General features: G+C 45.4%; 1 protein-coding gene across 1 annotated transcript in view; it reads left to right on the forward strand.

Annotated features, from left to right (window-relative positions):
- Positions 1 to 18,183, forward strand: part of LOC130404019 (glypican-5-like) — a 125,201-nt gene that overhangs the window by 4,277 nt on the left and 102,741 nt on the right. The window contains exon 2 of the mRNA XM_056608612.1: positions 961 to 1,122. Within this exon, the coding sequence (XP_056464587.1) occupies positions 961 to 1,122 (162 nt within the window). The remainder of the gene's footprint in view (positions 1 to 960; positions 1,123 to 18,183) is intronic.

Here is an 18,183-nt window from a genome sequence, read left to right on the forward strand (position 1 = left end):
TAAGATCAAATTAATTAGCTGCTAGCGCTAGCTTCAGGGGCTTTGGCAGCTCATACCTGCAAGCTTGCCGCCAAATGTTTTGCGTTGAGGTGATATTTAAGGGTTGATGAACTCCGGTGATAGGAAAATTCCTTACTACAGAGATTGCAGATAACGGTGTTGCTATCTACAGTTCCGTCTGGGAGTTGTTTAAACTTGAATTTTCCGTTCACGGGGCCGAGCAGCGTCTTCTCGACTGCCTCCATTTTGTTCCAACGCAAATGACGCACCGGGTCAAAGGGCACTATAGAAATGCGATTAATCAGCGTTTTTTTCTGTGATTAATTAATCGAAATTAACGCGTTAATTTGACAGCCCTAGTTATTATGCAATCAAATGCTCACACACTAGATGCTTTCAGACACACGTGTAAGTCCTGATATTCTCCTGATGGGCCGTATGTGTGAACAACATATCCTGACATTTGTACCCTGAAAATCTCCTGAATAACACTACCCTTGAGGTAGTATTTTCTCCGTAAGAAATGTAAATGACCGTATATGTGAATGTGGAGTAGAAAGTCTGTATTTCTCCACTTCAGTGGGCGTGTTGATTCTTCATGTCATTGAGTGGCCCCCCTAAATGATAATCAGCCTGTTGCCCTTTGTTCGCTGAATGGTTAAAAAATATTTAAATGTTTGCAATGCTTTTAAGAGTCACATGTGGTCAACGAATGTTATACCATGTAAAATTATAGGCAAAATGTTATTATATTATGTGCTTAGAAATTTGTTACATTATTGACTGGGGTTTTCACAATATTGCTATAGGTTTAATTACAACTAGAGGTTGAGAAAACTCTAGTATATTATAAAAATGTCAATTCTAACCCTAACCCTTTGTTTTACTCCCCCAAATCTTGTCATGTTTAGCTCAATGTGATGTCACTTCTTGACACCTCTCTTCTCCATCCTCTCCCAGCGTCCGGACTCCAGGTGTGTGTGTCCAGGAACCATACCTGCTGCACTAGGAAGATGGAGGAGCGCTACCAGCTGTCAGCCCGCCAGGACCTCCTCACCCTCCTCCACACTACCAGCTCCTCTCTGCGCCTCCTCCTCTCCCGCCACCTCAACGCCTTCCAAGGTCTGGGTCCTAGTGTGCGTGTGTGTGTATGGCAGTATGTGTGTTTGTCTTTGCGTGTGTAGGTATACGTGTGTTCTTGGTAGTCTGTGTTTGTGTTTCCCATTTTTCGTGTTTTTTCTCCAAAGATTGTGTGTTTGTGTGTTTTTGTGTAAAGATGTGTGTGTTGTTGGTGTGTGTTTATGGATGTTTGGATGTGCGTTAGTGTGTATAGATGTTTGTGTTCTTGTTCGACGGTGTGTGTGTGTGTGTGTCCATGTCAAAGTGCAGTGCACTTCACTTTTCAAAGAAAAAAAACTGATAATATTTTTCAGTAGAAGGTTGGGTGTTTATGTGTATAATTGCATGGGATGTAATTGGTGTGTGTGTGTGTGTGTGTGTGTGTGTGTGTGTGAGTGCTCATGTTTCTAAGCATGTGCGGTGGGTTTGGAGTGTGTGTGGGTTGTGTGTGTGTACACGCTGTAGAGTAAACAGTGGTGCGACCTTCCTCCCACGAAGACCAGCTAATGGTTAGCTCCTGTCTATAGCAGTCTATTGCCCAGTTTACGGTCACTTTTGTAGAACTGAAATTTATTGGAAACCATGACTAAGCAGCCCAAGCAGGCCGCCTGTCTATCTGACAACGTGTTGTTTGACCTATATGGAGGCGAGGTGCGTATAATCTACGGCGAGGGCCTATGTCGGTGTCCCTCGCAATGACACCTTGGCTCTGTTACCAGGCAGAGCTGAGGGATTGAACTAGCAACCCTCCAGGTTCCAAGGATTGTTCCATCCTCTGTGTATCATGTGTTCCTCGTTGCTGCCCAGCTCGTAAGCACTACTGAAGATATTCAGCCAAACCCCTTCCCTCTTGTTTGGGTTCTTCTTGTCTGTTTGCGTGGCTGGGTCTGTGTGCCCTCGTCATCCCCTGCCAGGCGTTTTGATCTCAGACCCTAACCGTAGTAATATCAGGTAATCAGGACGGCGACCCGCATCGCCATGACAACTTGTTAAGATGTTGAGACCTTGCCCTCCTTATCCCCAAGAGACAGACGATAGCAGCAGAGGGACGGAGAGAGAGAGAGAGAGAGAGAGAGAGAGAGGGAGAGAGAGAGAGACAGACAGACAGGCCAAGACTTGTCTCTCCTGTCTACGTGATCCCTGTGCCTGCATCCAGCGAGCAGCTATCAGCTATTCCGTACGCAGACGAAGCAAACGGTTTTGGAGAGACGCAGAGTCGTAGGACTTCTAATGAACTGTCTGAGGCGTATCATTAAGTCAATTTCACTTTAACGACCTCTCTTTCTCTGTCTTGATCTCTCACTCCCTGTCCTGATCTCTTCCTCGGTCACCCTCGATCTCTGTCTCTAACCGGCCTCCTCTCTCAGTCTATCTATCTCCCTCCCTTTCTCTCTCTCTCTCCCCCTCCCTCTCCCCCTCTCTCTCTGTCTCTCCCTCTATCTCTGCCTGGGCCTAAAGATATCCCACCATGCCGTGGTGTTGGGGGGGGTTAGCAGGCTGAACCCAGTGTTTTGGCTGTGGTTTCAGACACTAAATCTGCTGAGTCAGTTTGGCCCTCCTGAACCCCTGGGCACGCTACAATGACAGGCCACACTCTTTAAATATCTAAAAGTGTGTTTTTCACTGCCTCCACCACCCGGTGAAGGGCTGTGGGGAGGCTGGCGGCTACAGTGGCTGCTAGCAGCTACTGCGAACACTAAAGTATGAAGGGAACTCGGAAAGACTGCCAGTACGCATTCCTGCCAAACCCAACGCACCTCCTCTTCCTCCTCCTCCTCTTCCTCTCCCTCCCCCTCTTCCTTCTTCTCCTCCTGGTGTCCACTTTTATTGCAGAAAAAAATGCATATGCAAGAAAGCTTGCACGTAAATGGACACACACACACACACATGCATAGTTTTCATGTCATGTGTGATGGAGGAGGAGGTGAGGAGGGGGACGGAGGAGGAGGAAGAGGAGGACAAGGAAGAAGATGAGGGGGTGGGAGGAGGAACTGGAGGGAGGAAGGGGGAGCAGGAGGGGAGGAGGATGATGACGAGCAGGGGTAGGAAGAGGGTATTTTGACTGTCCTCTCTCACGGGGTGCGCGGGTAGCGCTGCTCTGTTCCCATGGACATGGGACAAACCACCCCCAAGCCAGGCCCCCCTGAACGATGGAGACAGAACGGACAAAGGGAGCTCATAAGCTGGGGAGCGTAAAAGATGTCCTCTCCAATGATGACCTCCGACCCCTATCCGTCTTCTTCTAATGTGTAGTCTCTATGGCGGGTCATCTGGTTGGTTAGTGGGAGAGCGAGGGAGACAGGAGACAATTTATCTACAAGCAACAATTAACAAGCAAAGTGCTCGGTCTCCCAAGACTGTATCTTAGAAACAGGAAGATTCAAGGTTTAATTTAAGGCAATAAGATGTCTGCTCCTTAATGAATGAACTCACTGTACGTTGCTTGGGATAAAGGAATATGAATGCCGGTGGTTATGACTATAGGTGGAAGTTACACAGAATCTTGTTTTAGCACGCTACGGCGCTACCAGTCAAGGCGTTTGTAATCCAAGTCTCCTGTCTCTGTGATCTGTGGATAGCCAGGGCTCGCGTTCCGTACGACGCACGTGCCAGGAATGAAGTGAGTAAAGAAGATGCTTTGATTCTCTGTGATCTGAGAGGAAAGGAAACGCAGGGTTAGACCACTTTAGAAAACATTTTATAGATGCTTTTAATTTGACCCTGTCTCTGGCGTGTTTGGGTCTGTTATCTATTGTTCTCCCTCTCTCTACCTCGCTCTGTCTCTCCCTCGCTCTCTCTCTCTCTCTCTCTCTCTCTCTCTCTCTCTCTCTCTCTCTCTCTCTCTCTCTCTCTCTCTCTCTCTCTCTCTCTCTCTCTCTCTCTCTCTCTCTCTCTCTCTCTCTCTCTCTCTCTCTCTCTCTCTGGGTAAAACTCTCTCTCTCTCTCTGGGTAAAACTCTCCCGCTCTTTCCATCTCTCTTTACCTTTCGTTCTACCTCTCTCTGTCTTACTGTCTTTCTCCCTCACCACCTCTTGCATGTTTGGGTCTCTTATCAGTCTCCCCCTTCTCCTTTTTTTCTCTAATGAATGTGTTTGGTCTCTCTGTCACTTCCTCTCCCTCAGGCCAGGCCAGACCCTAACCCTAGCAACTCCATATGGGTTCTGCTACCCCACTCTATCTCCTCAACTTCATTTCACATTCCTACTTACAGCTGAGACTGCCCCTTCAAGAGCTCATTAGAATACCAGCGCTGATGTCACCCAACACAGAACCAGTTCACCCTCACTAATTCCCCAAGCGGCCCTCAGATGAAATGCTCACACCTGAGATTGGTGAAGACGGAGGCTGGACTGAGGGCCTTTATGTCTCTCTGTGCTCACCGTACATATGCTGGTCTTGGTTCTGTATTGGAGGCCCTGTCTGACTAATTCAGCCAGAACATTGCTGTGTGTTTTTGCTTTTATGTTTTTATGTGAGTGTTTGTCTTGTGTGGGTGCGTCCTTCAGTGGATGAGTGGTTTGTACGGTTGTGCTTGACTTAAAATGTTAATTTGTTGGGGGAAAAAAAGCAGGCGTGTGTGTGTGTGTGTGTGTTGGTGTGTGTGTGTGTTTGGGAGATCGGTTTTTGGAGAATGTTATTAACCAAAAGCTGTTAGCCTTAAGCAGAGTCAAACCAACTCAACAAGCTTTGTTAAATGAAAATAACAAAATAAAACAAATACACACACTAGTTTCATGAGGCCCTTGAGATGACCTGTGTGATACACATGCATCAAACCACACTCCGTCTGGATTTAATAAAAAATAATATCATCCAAATCCTAAAACAATATCCACAAGGAAGGGACATTAGGAGAGAGAGAGAGAGAGAGAGAGAGAGAGAGAGAGAGAGAGAGAGAGAGAGAGAGAGAGAGAGAGAGAGAGAGAGAGAGAGAGAGAGAGAGAGAGAGAGAGAGAGAGAGAGAGAGAGAGAGAGAGAGAGAGAGAGAGAGATTGAAGATACAGTTGAATTCCAGGAATAGAGAGGTTGTGACCTCATAAACATTGACTGGATTTAGTATTTCTTTAATTCTTCGCAATGCTATGAATGAGGGCCATTTTTTTTAACTTTTTAAATAGCCTCTGGTAAAGGTGCGTTTGACTGATATAATTGACATCATTCTGGGTGTTTTTCTGAACTTTATATCTTTGTCTAGAAAGTTCTGCGGCACAAGACTTGGTAATGATATAATTATACTCAAGCTGCTGTTCCCCTTCACTCCTGCTTTTTAAAGGCTGGTGATGGGAACAGCGGTGACTACAACAAAACAATTGCTGCGACATAATAACTTAATGAGATCTCCAGCGATGCTTCCCAAAGCACAATGTAATTGGGAGCAGAAGTCTCTGGTTTAGTCATTTTGCTGCCGTTTTATTTGCTGAACACATCTTTCCTACTCCATGTTCTTGTTGTTGTGCCTTTATGGAAAAGAGAGTTAGGATGGACAGGAAAGAGTTGAAAGAAAGGGAGGGAATGACATGTAGCATACACACACATTTGGGAATCAAACCTGTGTTTACTGTCGGCCACCAGATTGCCACAGAGCTACTGTTAGCTATTAGCTGGAAGGAGAGAAGGATTGAGGGAGAGAATGATTGGGGGAGATTTGGGATGCAGCCAAGCTCTTTAGCTAGAGGAAGGGTATTTGGAGAGAGATGATTATTCAGTCAACAATGCATCACTCAAGTCTCCTCAGACACTGGCGAGTTTTGAATACGGCATGCTCATAACATTGCCACTGAGGCACATTAGCAGGGCTGTTATAGCACGCTAGCAGGGCTGCTATTGCATGCTGTTAATGAAGCTGCAGCACTATAGCATGCCACTGTTACATGTAAACATTGCTCCTCTAGCGCATTAGCAGTGTCGCTAATATAGCATGCTCATAGAGCCCCTCCGGCACTAGCAGTGTGTTAGCAGCATGGTAGCAACACAGATGCAGCGGGCTATAAGAAAGGCCAGTTAAAGCTGCTAACATCCAGCTGGGCTGCTCTAGCATGCTAGCAGGGCTATATGAGCACTGCTGCAGCCCTGGGCTGCACGTCCCTCCAGCTAATTACATGTCTACTACGGTCATATTTTCCTCTTTCCCTTCTCTTACATTGTGCATTTTCTGACCATTTGAGGTTCTAGTAGTAGTACAATATACAATGTTTTTCTTTGCATATGTGATATATATATATATATATATATAAAAAAACACATATTTATAGTCTCTGCCAGACTGCTCTTATTTCACATTCTATGTTGAGCTGGTACTGACATTTAGTATCAGTATCGTGAGGGAGAGAGAGCAAAGTACATGATACTTTACAATATATTTCGAAACAAAGTACAAATAGAGTACAAAGAGTTATGCGTGGTGCAAACACACAGACTTTGATTGTTTTGATCGTTGCACTTGGATTGTTGCACTGTGTGTGTGTGTGTGTGTGTGTGTGTGTGTGTGTGTGTGTGTGTGTGTGTGTGTGTGTGTGTGTGTGTGTGTGTGTGTGTGTGTGTGTGTGTGTGTGTGTGTTCTAAGCAAAGGCTTGTGTTGTCACTAAAAGCAGGACGTTTAGGGCTCTGACAGTTTGACAGGAGTTGACACCTGATGTCTTCTGTAGTATTAAACTGAAGCTGGGTGGTATGTCTTCAGAAGAGACTTCAACTAAGATTAAAACTCTTCTCTTTACTTATTATTCAAATCTGTCCTGACCAAACCACACCACTGAGGTCTTATTTAACAAAGTAAGTGGGAGAAGAACAAGTAGTCTGGAGATGATGTCTAATAAATGTAATGTATTACCGTCTGTTCTATGGATCTTATTATATTAAACAGTAAGAACATTGATCCAGACAATTGTATTAGTATTCATGTTTATTAGGAAATACAACAGTAATGTTCCTAACCTATTGTTTGAATTCTGAAAATATATATGTCTTTATCAGTTCTAAAAACATTTCTAAAAGAGTTGAATTATATCCCACTTTGTATTGATTTACATAATCATGTTTTTCAGATTCATACCCTTCACAGTTTTCTTAAAAACACAGTAAAAAACAGTTGGAATTTTCTTGCATTAAGCTAAACTTGAATGTAAGCTCTGATTGTTCTCAGATTCACTTCTACGCTTTGGATAACATTGTCCGCTCAGTGTATTAATGAAATCTGTGTCCAGTGTGTAGTAGTCTATCGTATGATCGGCCGATAACTGTTAGCGTCAAGCATGCAAAATGCTAGATTCCACCATGCTAACTGCCAACGTGCCAAGTCACTGCTAGCAACCGGTGTTCTAAATGTTGCCATCTTGATTCTAAATGCTAGCATGCAGCATGCTAACAGCTTGTGTCAAGCGTGCTAACGGCTTGTGTCAAGCATGCTAACTTCAAGCGTCCAGTGTGCAGCACACAGGCTCCATTCAATGTTAATGAAAGCTGCACTGTGATAATATTATCCCACTCCGGCCCATTAAAGCCTGGGGTCTCTTCATCGAGATCTCTCTCTCTCTCTCTCTCTCTCTCTCTCTCTCTCTCTCTGCTATCGTTTCATCTGTGTCTGTCTATACATATCCCGGTTTACCCAAGTGATTTTGTGTTGTGTGTGTGTGTGCTTGTGGCCGGTTGTGTTTAGATATGAACATAGGCCATTTACACATGATCTCTACTTTATGTGTGTTAGCTTGTATCTTTCTACATTTAGGTATGCACACACACACACGCACACACTGGCACACGGTCGCGCTCCCGCACCTGCAGTCTGACACACAAACGTATTAAAAGGCTGGCTTCCCTGTAGAGCTCCGATCTCTTTGAAGCGAACCCGGGAACAGATCCTCAAATATTGACTTTATACCTTTACCTCGAGAGGAGGGGGAGAGAGGAAAGGGGCAAGGGAGAAAGGCAGATGGATGGTGAGAGGGAGGGAGAGAGAGTGAGAAAGGGATGGGGAGGGATAGAGAGAGCGACGAGCTGAGGAATAAATTGGTAGAGAGGGAAGGGGGATGGAGAGGTGAGGGGTTGAGTAAGAGATAAGGGGAAGAGAGAAAGAGAGGGATGGAGAGGTGAGGGGTCGAGTAAGAGGGAGGGAGGAGAGAGAAATGGAGGGATGGAGAGAAGGTGAGATTTAGAGATGGAGTCAGGGTTCGAGAGAGAAGGATGGAGAGTTAGAGATGGAGGGAGGGATGAAGGGAAAGCAAGAGATTAGAAGAAGAAGAAGAAGTTTCTTTATTTTTCATTGACAGTACTGTGAAATGTGATCTCAGCCACAGTGCAGCACCCAGGGACGGACTCCAGCCCTAGGTATAGAGGGAGGAATAATAGGGAGAGGAGAAGAGATAGGGATGAAGGGAGGGATGAAGGGAGGGATGAAGGGAGGGATGAAGGGAGGGATGTAGTGTAAACATCACTGATAGAGTGACGCTTTGCCTGACCAAAGCGTCACCCTGAACACGCGTCCTTCTCCATTCGAAATGAATGGGGGAATAGCACCAACAGGGGGCGATACGTTCTCCTAGCATTTGGTGAAATTGTTACGTAGCCATATTAATCGTTATTATCTGAATGGGAAATGCAATATTTTAGGACAGATACACCATTAAACGTGTTTCTAATGACATTTCTAGCGAGAAATGTACATTTTCCTTGCATAATCTTCAATCAGTGAATGTGTATGATCTTTATTAATCTTTATGATCTGAATGGGAAATACAATATTTTAGGATCGATTCACCGTTAAACGTGTTTCTAATAACATTTCTAGCGAGAAATATACTTTTTACTTGTATAATCTTCAGTCAGTGATTGTGTCTGATCTTTAGTTTTATAGTTATTAGGAAGATTTAATCGGCTCGCTCGCATGTTTCAACGACGTCAGGTGGCTAGGGACGCTGCTTTCGCTAAACTAGCAGCTCACGTGTTTCCTGCATTTGTGTTATTAAACCGTTACTTTATGTAACTTTTAATGATATTGTAATAACCACAGGCGAGGTATTGAGCGAAGTAAGCTTGATAGCAGGTTTATTGGATTCCACAATCGGATGGGCAGGCACAGCTCCACCGGAAAACTACAACAACCAAAACTCCCGTCCGGAAGGAAACCCCCGGAACCCCCTCTCAGAAGGCCCGCCCCTTCCTCCCAAACCCTGTGACGCTACAATATCATCTTGTTAGAAACATAGATATATATAGAACACTGTTCTATATATATCTATGGTTAGAAACACGTTTATCTGAGAGCCAACCCAGTCGCCAAAAGCATACGTTGACAGTGTACGTTTTCGTGAACACTGGATTACGTCGCATTTCAACATAAAATAGCGTGCTAAGCACACATACACACACACACACGCACGCACGTACGCACCCCAACACACCCACACCCACACCCACACCCACACACACACACACACACACACACACACACACACAATGCATTTCGCTGCTAAAACAACAACTTGGGCTGCTTCTAGGACATTTTGGGTGGATTTTGAACGGTATGTGGGCAGGACGTTTTTTGCAGGCAGGACCTGGCAACCCTGCGCTGTTGCCCGAGGTGCAGAAATGCTCCGGAACAGATCTGGATCCACCATGGCCAAAATAATTGTCATGAATAGCATGAATAGATTCATGCATTATCATTCAACTTGAACATGTGTTTTTACAGTATAGAGTGGTGGAGTGATGACGTATGTTGGCCAACCCGGAAGTGAGCGTCGACCTGGGTTTCCATGGTTTCCCTTGACAAAAAGCCAACGGGTTTTTCCCTTTATTATGTCCATGGTTTTTCCATTGGCTCTAAAAACCACGCGGCAAAGGAGCCGCCGTAAATTGTGTTGTTTTTGTCGTAAACTGGGGACCGACGGTTAAAAAATAGACAGATATTCCGAGGTATCCTTAAAAGGCAGCTTGGATGTTTTTATTTTCTGCAGTTTAGACTTCTTCTATAACCTATTTTTGAAAGCAAAACACCAAGCTCAATGATTTAACGAGGCAGGGTTATTTGAAACAATTTATTAAATATATATTTTTGAGAGGTCATTCCTTCTCCTGAGTTTGCTTCCTATTTATGTCTAGTGTACAACACTGTCCACAAGCATCACCCCCCCCCCCTCCCCATATGGATTTGGAGAATTGTTGCCACGTCCCAGTGGTGGAGGTATCATATATATGAAACAGGGCATTCAATTATACTACAATGATCAATTAGGAGGCCGAAACCCTAAAGGAAGTAATAATAATAATAATAATAATTCATTTAATTTATTTAGCACTTTTCTAGACACTCAAAGACGCCTACAGTGAAGGGGGGGGGGGGGGGACCTCACTAACCACCACCAGTGTGTAGCACCCACTTGGGTGATGCACGGCAAGTGATGCAATAGGTGACTGAGGGTCAACATTTGAGAACCCCTTTTATCAAAGGGGGTCTCAAAGGACTCATACGCTTCAACCTGAGTGACCCATCACACCCCGGCCATGGCTTCTTCCAACTCCTCCCTTCGGGTAGGAGATACAGGTCCCTTGGGAGCCGGACAAACAGGCTGAGGAATACCTTCTACCCCTGGGCAATTCGTCTACTTAACGCCTGACCCCCCCCCCCCCCCCAATGGACATGTGAAATCCTCTACCATATTTATTTATTTTACTTATATGTTATGTCTGCATATTTATATTTATTGTGCCTATTGCTGTTGTTTGTGTTTGTATTTTTGCTTTTTGCACTGCTTTATTTATTTTGCACTATGGGTAGTGAGCACCACCCCAATTTCATTGTACAAGTTTGCACAATGACAATAAAGTCTGAATCTATGGCTCCAGCCCTACAGGAAATGACTCAGCAAGTGCTCCATCTCGTTGCACCTGCACCCAGCGGCTCGCTTGCAAGATTTTGGCCTGAAGTTCTTCCCAGACCTACACCCTAGCCATCGAACACGCATATCTGAGAATCAGGCTTCTCTTTAATAATGACAAAAAGTTACGAGAGAAATACACATTAACTTTTTGTTATCTCATAAGCGGCGTGGTGCCGGCTCCTTTTGACCTTTTGACCCCAGACTTCAAAAACGTGGCCACAGGCCAGCTGTGTCTACACACCTTAAGCCACAAATGTACACCTCCATCCCACAAAAAATGGGGACTAGAAACTAACCTCTGTCTTATGTACATTTACTGTACTGTTGGAGGTCACGCCCCTTTTCCGGCCTTTTCGAGATAGCTAGGGAGGCTAAAATGTTTACACACATTTCCCGGGGCCCCGAGAACGACATATCCGAGATTTGGAGTTCTAGCCCTTAGAGAAAAAAAGTTTTCCCAAATGGACTGTCATTTGGACAAAGCCCCTCAGAAGTGTTACCTGCAAGACCTAATGGTTCAGAATGTGGTGGAAAAAAAAGTTTTTGAGATAGGAACGTCCTACCGCCCTGAAATTTGAATACCTTATTCTAAGGCCTAACTGGGACCCCCGCACCGAAACTTGGCCCGGTCGGACCCCGAGGGCAGGAAGGGGTGGCCCTTCCTGCCCGAAACTTGGCCCGGACCCCGAGTGCAGGAAGAGGGGGCCTGGACTTTCATAGGTGCCATGCCGTAATTCTGACGCCTCATTGTTCCGACGTCTCAATGTTCCGAAATATTTCCCATTATATCGACATGCCACTATTCCGACGGTTCAATGTTCCGAAAACGAAACCCATTGGTCCGAAGGTCCGTTAGTCCGACTTTTCAAAAAGGAGGCGCATTAGGCCGAAAAAATAGTTTTATACCTCGCTCGCTCCCTCTCTATCTCACTCTCACTCTCTCTCTGTCTCCAAAATACAACCTAGGCCTACATATCACGTTCACGATGAATTTTGGAGAGCAAAAAGACAACGCTTCACTTCATTTCGACACGGTGTTGTAGCCCCATGGACAGAGAGCGGAGGTCTAATTCTCAACACGGGCACGAACACACACACACACACACACACACACACACACACACACACACACACACACACACACACACACACACACACACACACACACACACACACACACACACACACACACACACAGAGTGAGAGTGAGAGTGGGAGAGGGAGAGGGAGAGGGAGAGAGAGAGAGGGAGAGAGAGAGGGAGCGAGCGAGGTATACAACTCTTTTTCCTATTCAGCATATTGAACTGTCGGACTAATGCTCCTCCTTTTTTAAAAGTCGGACAAACGGACCTTCGGACCAATGGGTTTCGTTTTCGGAACATTAAACCGTCGGAATAGTGGCATGTCGATCTAATGGGAAATATTTCGGAACATTGAGACGTCGGAACAATGAGGCGTCGGAATTACGGGCAGGCCCCCTTTCATAATCCTCGCTCGGTGACTGTAAAGGATGTTTGGTCGGATGTTATGACGAAGAATCATAATGTGAATGGGAATATTCTATAAATGTCTTGATATCATCTTTCGTCTCAGCACTTCTGCTGCAGCCGCTTAAAGTCTCACTCCGAGAACCTTAAAATATGAATCAATCCATTAGAAGTATGAAAATATCTTCCCGGTGGTGTAACGGGGCAAACAAGGTGTCCTTTGACATCTACGTTTCGAGGCGATTGCAACAGTGCCACACATGATCATATTTGAATATGTTTCGGGGTAGTAATTAGCTGTCGATTTTGGAGGCCTTTATCAATAATGACCAGCTATAGATTTGCTTCCCGATGGAGATTTTTGACAAATTACATGTTATTTAGCATCTACACGTTAAGCAGAGTCCAATGAGATCAAGCTCGCCTTCTTGCTACACCGAGATCATGTCCTAGACCTAGGTGTACCATGTAAAATACATGTTACCATTTGCTAGAGTGTCATGCTGGGTGTCATTGGACTCAGCTCAACGTGTAGATGCTAAATAACATGTCATTTGTCACAAATTTCTATCGGGAAGCAAATCAATAGCTGCTCATTATTGATTAAGGCCTCCAATTTCGACAGCTAATTACTACCCCGAAACATATTCAAATATGATCATGTGTGGCACTGTTGCAATCGCCTCGAAACGTAGATGTCAAAGGACACCTTGTTTGCCCCGTTACGCCACCGGGAAGATATTTTCATGCTTCTGATTGACTAATGAATTGATTCAGCTATTCCCCCAGAAGTCTGGGGTCAAAAGGTCAAAAGGAGCCGGCACCACACCGCTTATGAGACAAAAGTGAATGTGTATTTCTCTCATAACTTTTTGTCATTATTAAGAGAGGCCTGATTCTCAGATATGCAGGTTAGATGGCTACGGTGTAGGTCTGGGAAGAACTTCAGGCCAAAATCTTGCAAGCGAGCCGCTGGGTGCAGGTGCAACGAGATGGAGCACTTGCCGAGTCATTTCCTGTAGGGCTGGAGCCACACAGGTAGAAGCGTATGCGTCCTTTGAGACCCCCTTTGATATATAAGAGACCTCAAAGTACAGCTTACTTGAATGTTGTCGACCCAGTCACCTAACAGTGACATGAGACCTGGTGGCCTGGGCTGTGGCAGAGTGTCAGAGAGGGTGTGTGTGTGTGTGTGTGTGTGTGTGTGTGTGTGTGTGTGTGTGTGTGTGTGTGTGTGTGTGTGTGTGTGTGTGTGTGTGTGTGTGTGTGTGTGTGTGTGTGTGTGTGTGTGTGTGTGTGTGTGTGTGTGTGTGTGTGCAACCCGGTATCACGCCAAGGCGTAAAATAGATACGTCTGTCCACATCGCAAGGCGTGTTCAGGGTCACCTATTGCATCCTTTAGGGCTTCGGCCTCCTAATTGATCATTGTAGTATTGAATGCCCTCTTTCATATATGATACCTCCACCACTGGGATGTGGCAACAATTCTCCAAATCCATATGGGGAGGGGGGGGGGGTGATGCTTGTGGACAGTGTTGTACACTAGACATAAATAGGAAGCAAACTCAGGAGAAGGAATGACCTCTCACAAATATATATTTAATAAATTGTTTCAAATAACCCTGCCTCGTTAAATCATTGAGCTTGGTGTTATGCTTTCAAAAATAGGTTATAGAAGAAGTCTAAACTGCAGAAAATAAAAACATCCAAGCTGCCTTTTAAGGATACCTCGGAATATCTGTCTATTTTTTAACCGTCGGACCCCAGTTTACGACAAAAACAAAACAATTTACGGCTGCTCCTTTGCCGCGTGGTTTTTAGAGCCAATGGAAAAACCCGTTGGCTTTTTGTCAAGGGAAACCATGGAAACCCAGGTCGACGCTCACTTCCGGGTTGGCCAACATACGTCATCCCTCCACCACTCTATACTAAACACATGTTCAAGTTGAATGATAATGCATGAATCTGTTCATGCTATTCATGACAATTATTTTGGCCATGGTGGATCCAGATCTGTTCCGGAGCATTTCTGCACCTCGGGCAACAGCGCAGGGTTGCCAGGTCCTGCCTGCAAAAAACGTGCTGCCCACATACCGTTCAAAATCCACCCAAAATGTCCTAGAAGCAGCCCAAGTGGTTGTTTCAGCAGCGAAATGCATTTTGTGTGTGTGTGTGTGTGTGTGTGTGTGTGTGTGTGTGTGTGTGTGTGTGTGTGTGTGTGTGTGTGTGTGTGCTTAGCACGCTATTTTATGTTGAAATGCGACGTAATCCAGTGTTCACGAAAACGTACACTGTCAACGTATGCTTTTGGCGACTGGGTTGGCTCTCAGATAAACGTGTTTCTAACCATAGATATATAGAACAGTAGATATATATAGAACAGTGTTCTATATATATCTATGTTTCTAACAAGATGATATTGTCGCGTCACAGGGTTTGGGAGGAAGGGGCGGGCCTTCTGAGAGGGGGTTCCGGGGGTTTCCTTCCGGACGGGAGTTTTGGTTGTTGTAGTTTTCCGGTGGAGCTGTGCCTGCCCGTCCGATTGTGGAATCCAATAAACCTGCTATCAAGCTTACTTCGCTCAATACCTCGCCTGTGGTTATTACAATATCATTAAAAGTTACATAAAGTAACGGTTTAATAACACAAATGCAGGAAACACGTGAGCTGCTAGTTTAGCGAAAGCAGCGTCCCTAGCCACCTGACGTCGTTGAAACATGCGAGCGAGCCGATTAAATCTTCCTAATAACTATAAAACTAAAGATCAGACACAATCACTGACTGAAGATTATACAAGTAAAAAGTATATTTCTCGCTAGAAATGTTATTAGAAACACGTTTAACGGTGAATCGATCCTAAAATATTGTATTTCCCATTCAGATCATAAAGATTAATAAAGATCATACACATTCACTGATTGAAGATTATGCAAGGAAAATGTACATTTCTCGCTAGAAATGTCATTAGAAACACGTTTAATGGTGTATCTGTCCTAAAATATTGCATTTCCCATTCAGATAATAACGATTAATATGGCTACGTAACAATTTCACCAAATGCTAGGAGAACGTATCGCCCCCTGTTGGTGCTATTCCCCCATTCATTTCGAATGGAGAAGGACGCGTGTTCAGGGTGACGCTTTGGTCAGGCAAAGCGTCAACCTGAACACGCCTTGCGATGTGGACAGACGTATCTATTTTACGCCTTGGCGTGATACCGGGTTGGTGTGTGTGTGTGTGTGTGTTTGTGTCAGTCCAGAGAATGTATAGGTGTGTGTGTGTGTGTTTGCGTATGTGTATGTCAGTCCAGAGTATGTGTGTGGTTGTGTGGTTGTGTGTGTGGGTGTGTGGTTGTGTGTATGTGCGTGTCTATGTGTTTTAACACCTCCATGCAGACCCCGTCTGTGTCCTCTAACAACGCTCCCTTCATTCAGGGGAACCAGGGGAACAATCACACGTCTCTGTTCCTCAGCCCCCTGGACCCCGCCTACCACCTCACCCACACCCCACCTAACCCACCCCCCCTCACACACATCTGCATCCCACCTAGCCCCCCCCCCGAATACACACACACACACACACACACACACACACACACACACACACACACACACACACACACACACACACACACACACACACACACACACACACACACACACACACACACACACACACACACAGACAGCTCGCTAGCCCCCCCCCCCCCCCCTCACACACAAACACACATATACAGACATACACAGACACACACCCCTTGTTAGCCCCCCCCCCCCCCACACACACACACTTAAGTAAATGTAGTTAACGTTTTTCCTATAAATGTTTTCTAATCCCCTACATAGACAAAGACACATCTGTGCACAAACATGAGTAACTGTGCCGTACGTGTTATACTGTTTGTCTGTAATGTGATTTGCTCTATTTTTAGCATTCTCGTGTTTATCTCAGTTTGACTACCTGACTATTACCTCACTAAACACACACGCACACACACGCACACACATACTGGAATACAAGTCAACAGAATCCAAACGTTTTTCGTGGAGTGGGCGAACTTTAGAACCTAAACACCTTTTAAGTGGAAGTTTCATCAGTGAGGAGAACACAGAGACGGTGTAAAGCCACTGTTTGAGGTATATCGGCCAGTTGGGTTTAAGCTTGTTAAAATGTCTGAGTCAACCACCGCTTTACTTCAAGTGACTCCATGAACGACTCTCCTCCTTTCCTCTTAGCTCCTCCCTTTCGTCTCCTGCTGTCTTCTTCTCTCCACTCTTCTTCTCTTTTCTCCATTTCTCCTCTTATCTGCTCTGGTCCCATCTCTCCTCCTCCATCTCCTCTCCCCTCCTCTTCAATTACCTCTTCTCCTCTCCTCATCCCTTCCTCTTTTCTCCTCTCCCCTAGCTCTCTTCTCCCTCCCCTCACCCTCCCATTCCTTCCTCCCCCCTCTCATCCCCACTCTTATCCCCTTCCTGCTCCCTCCTCTCCTCTCCTCTCCTCTCTCCTCAACCCCTCTGTAAGTACAATGTGTGTTAGACTCGTTAAAACGTCTCTTAAGTTCCAGTGACTCCATAAAGTGCAGACACTGTTTGTTCTCAGAACTCCGCTGTCTTCTTAAAGGGGAGGTAGCAAGCGTTTCAACTCTTTAACTGTCTTAATGAGAAGGTTCAGGGCTGTTCCCTACCTCCCTGTAACTCACCTTCATCTGCTCACTGGGAATGAGTCATCCACCCTCAACCATGGCCCTGCATGACGTGCCCCTGCTTTTTCCTATTAGAGGTGAGCGTTCCCTTCCTCTCCCTATCAAATCAGAGATCCCTTGCCTGACCAATGTCGCAGGTCCCTGGTTTGCCAAATGAAATGTTAGAAATCCTTGCTTCTTTTGCCCGAGGTAAGGTCCCTGCTTTGACCTGTCCGGTCTCAGAGCTCCCCTTCTGTGTCCAGTCAGGAGACATAGGTCCCCTACCTCGCCCTATCAGATGTCGGCGTGCCTTGTGTTGTGGTCGTGGGGGTCCATTCACAGCCGATGAATGGACATCTCTTCCAGCGTTGCTGTGGTCGTTGGTCGCCCTGACGATACTCTCTGATCATAAAGGACAAAGAGGAACCGTCTGGAACTTCCAGATGCTTCAAACCAAACCACATGAATGTGTGGGTATGAATGTGTTTGAATGTTGGTATGAATGTGTGTCTGTGGTCATGTTGCCATCACAATATCACTACACAATGTCTCCCCTTTGTGTCCCAGTAATAGGAGCATGACCCCATTTGTCTGTCAGTATGTCTACCTGTGTGTCCACCTGAGTATGCGTGCATATGTCTGTCTGTTCACCTGCCTGGCTGAGTATCTGTCTGCATGTCACTCATTATTTCTGTCAGCCAATTTTTTGGTCTGTCTTTCTGTCCGATTTCCTAGTTGTGTGTGTGTGTGTGTGTGTGTGTGCGTGTGTGTGTGTGTATCTGTAATACGTCTCTGGCAGTTTTATCTTCATGCTGTGTGCTAAATGTGGCATTCCTCTGAGACACACACACACACACACACACACACACACACACACACACACACACACACACACACACACACACACACACACACACGCAAACAGACACACAAAACCACACTTAGAGGGAGGGGAAGAGATTATGTAGATGTCCAAGTATGAATGCTGCATTCTTGTTCCATTTGTAGCTTTCCCGTTAAAACA

This window comes from Gadus chalcogrammus, chromosome 14, assembly GCF_026213295.1.
Source record: "Gadus chalcogrammus isolate NIFS_2021 chromosome 14, NIFS_Gcha_1.0, whole genome shotgun sequence".
Lineage (NCBI taxonomy): Eukaryota > Metazoa > Chordata > Actinopteri > Gadiformes > Gadidae > Gadus > Gadus chalcogrammus.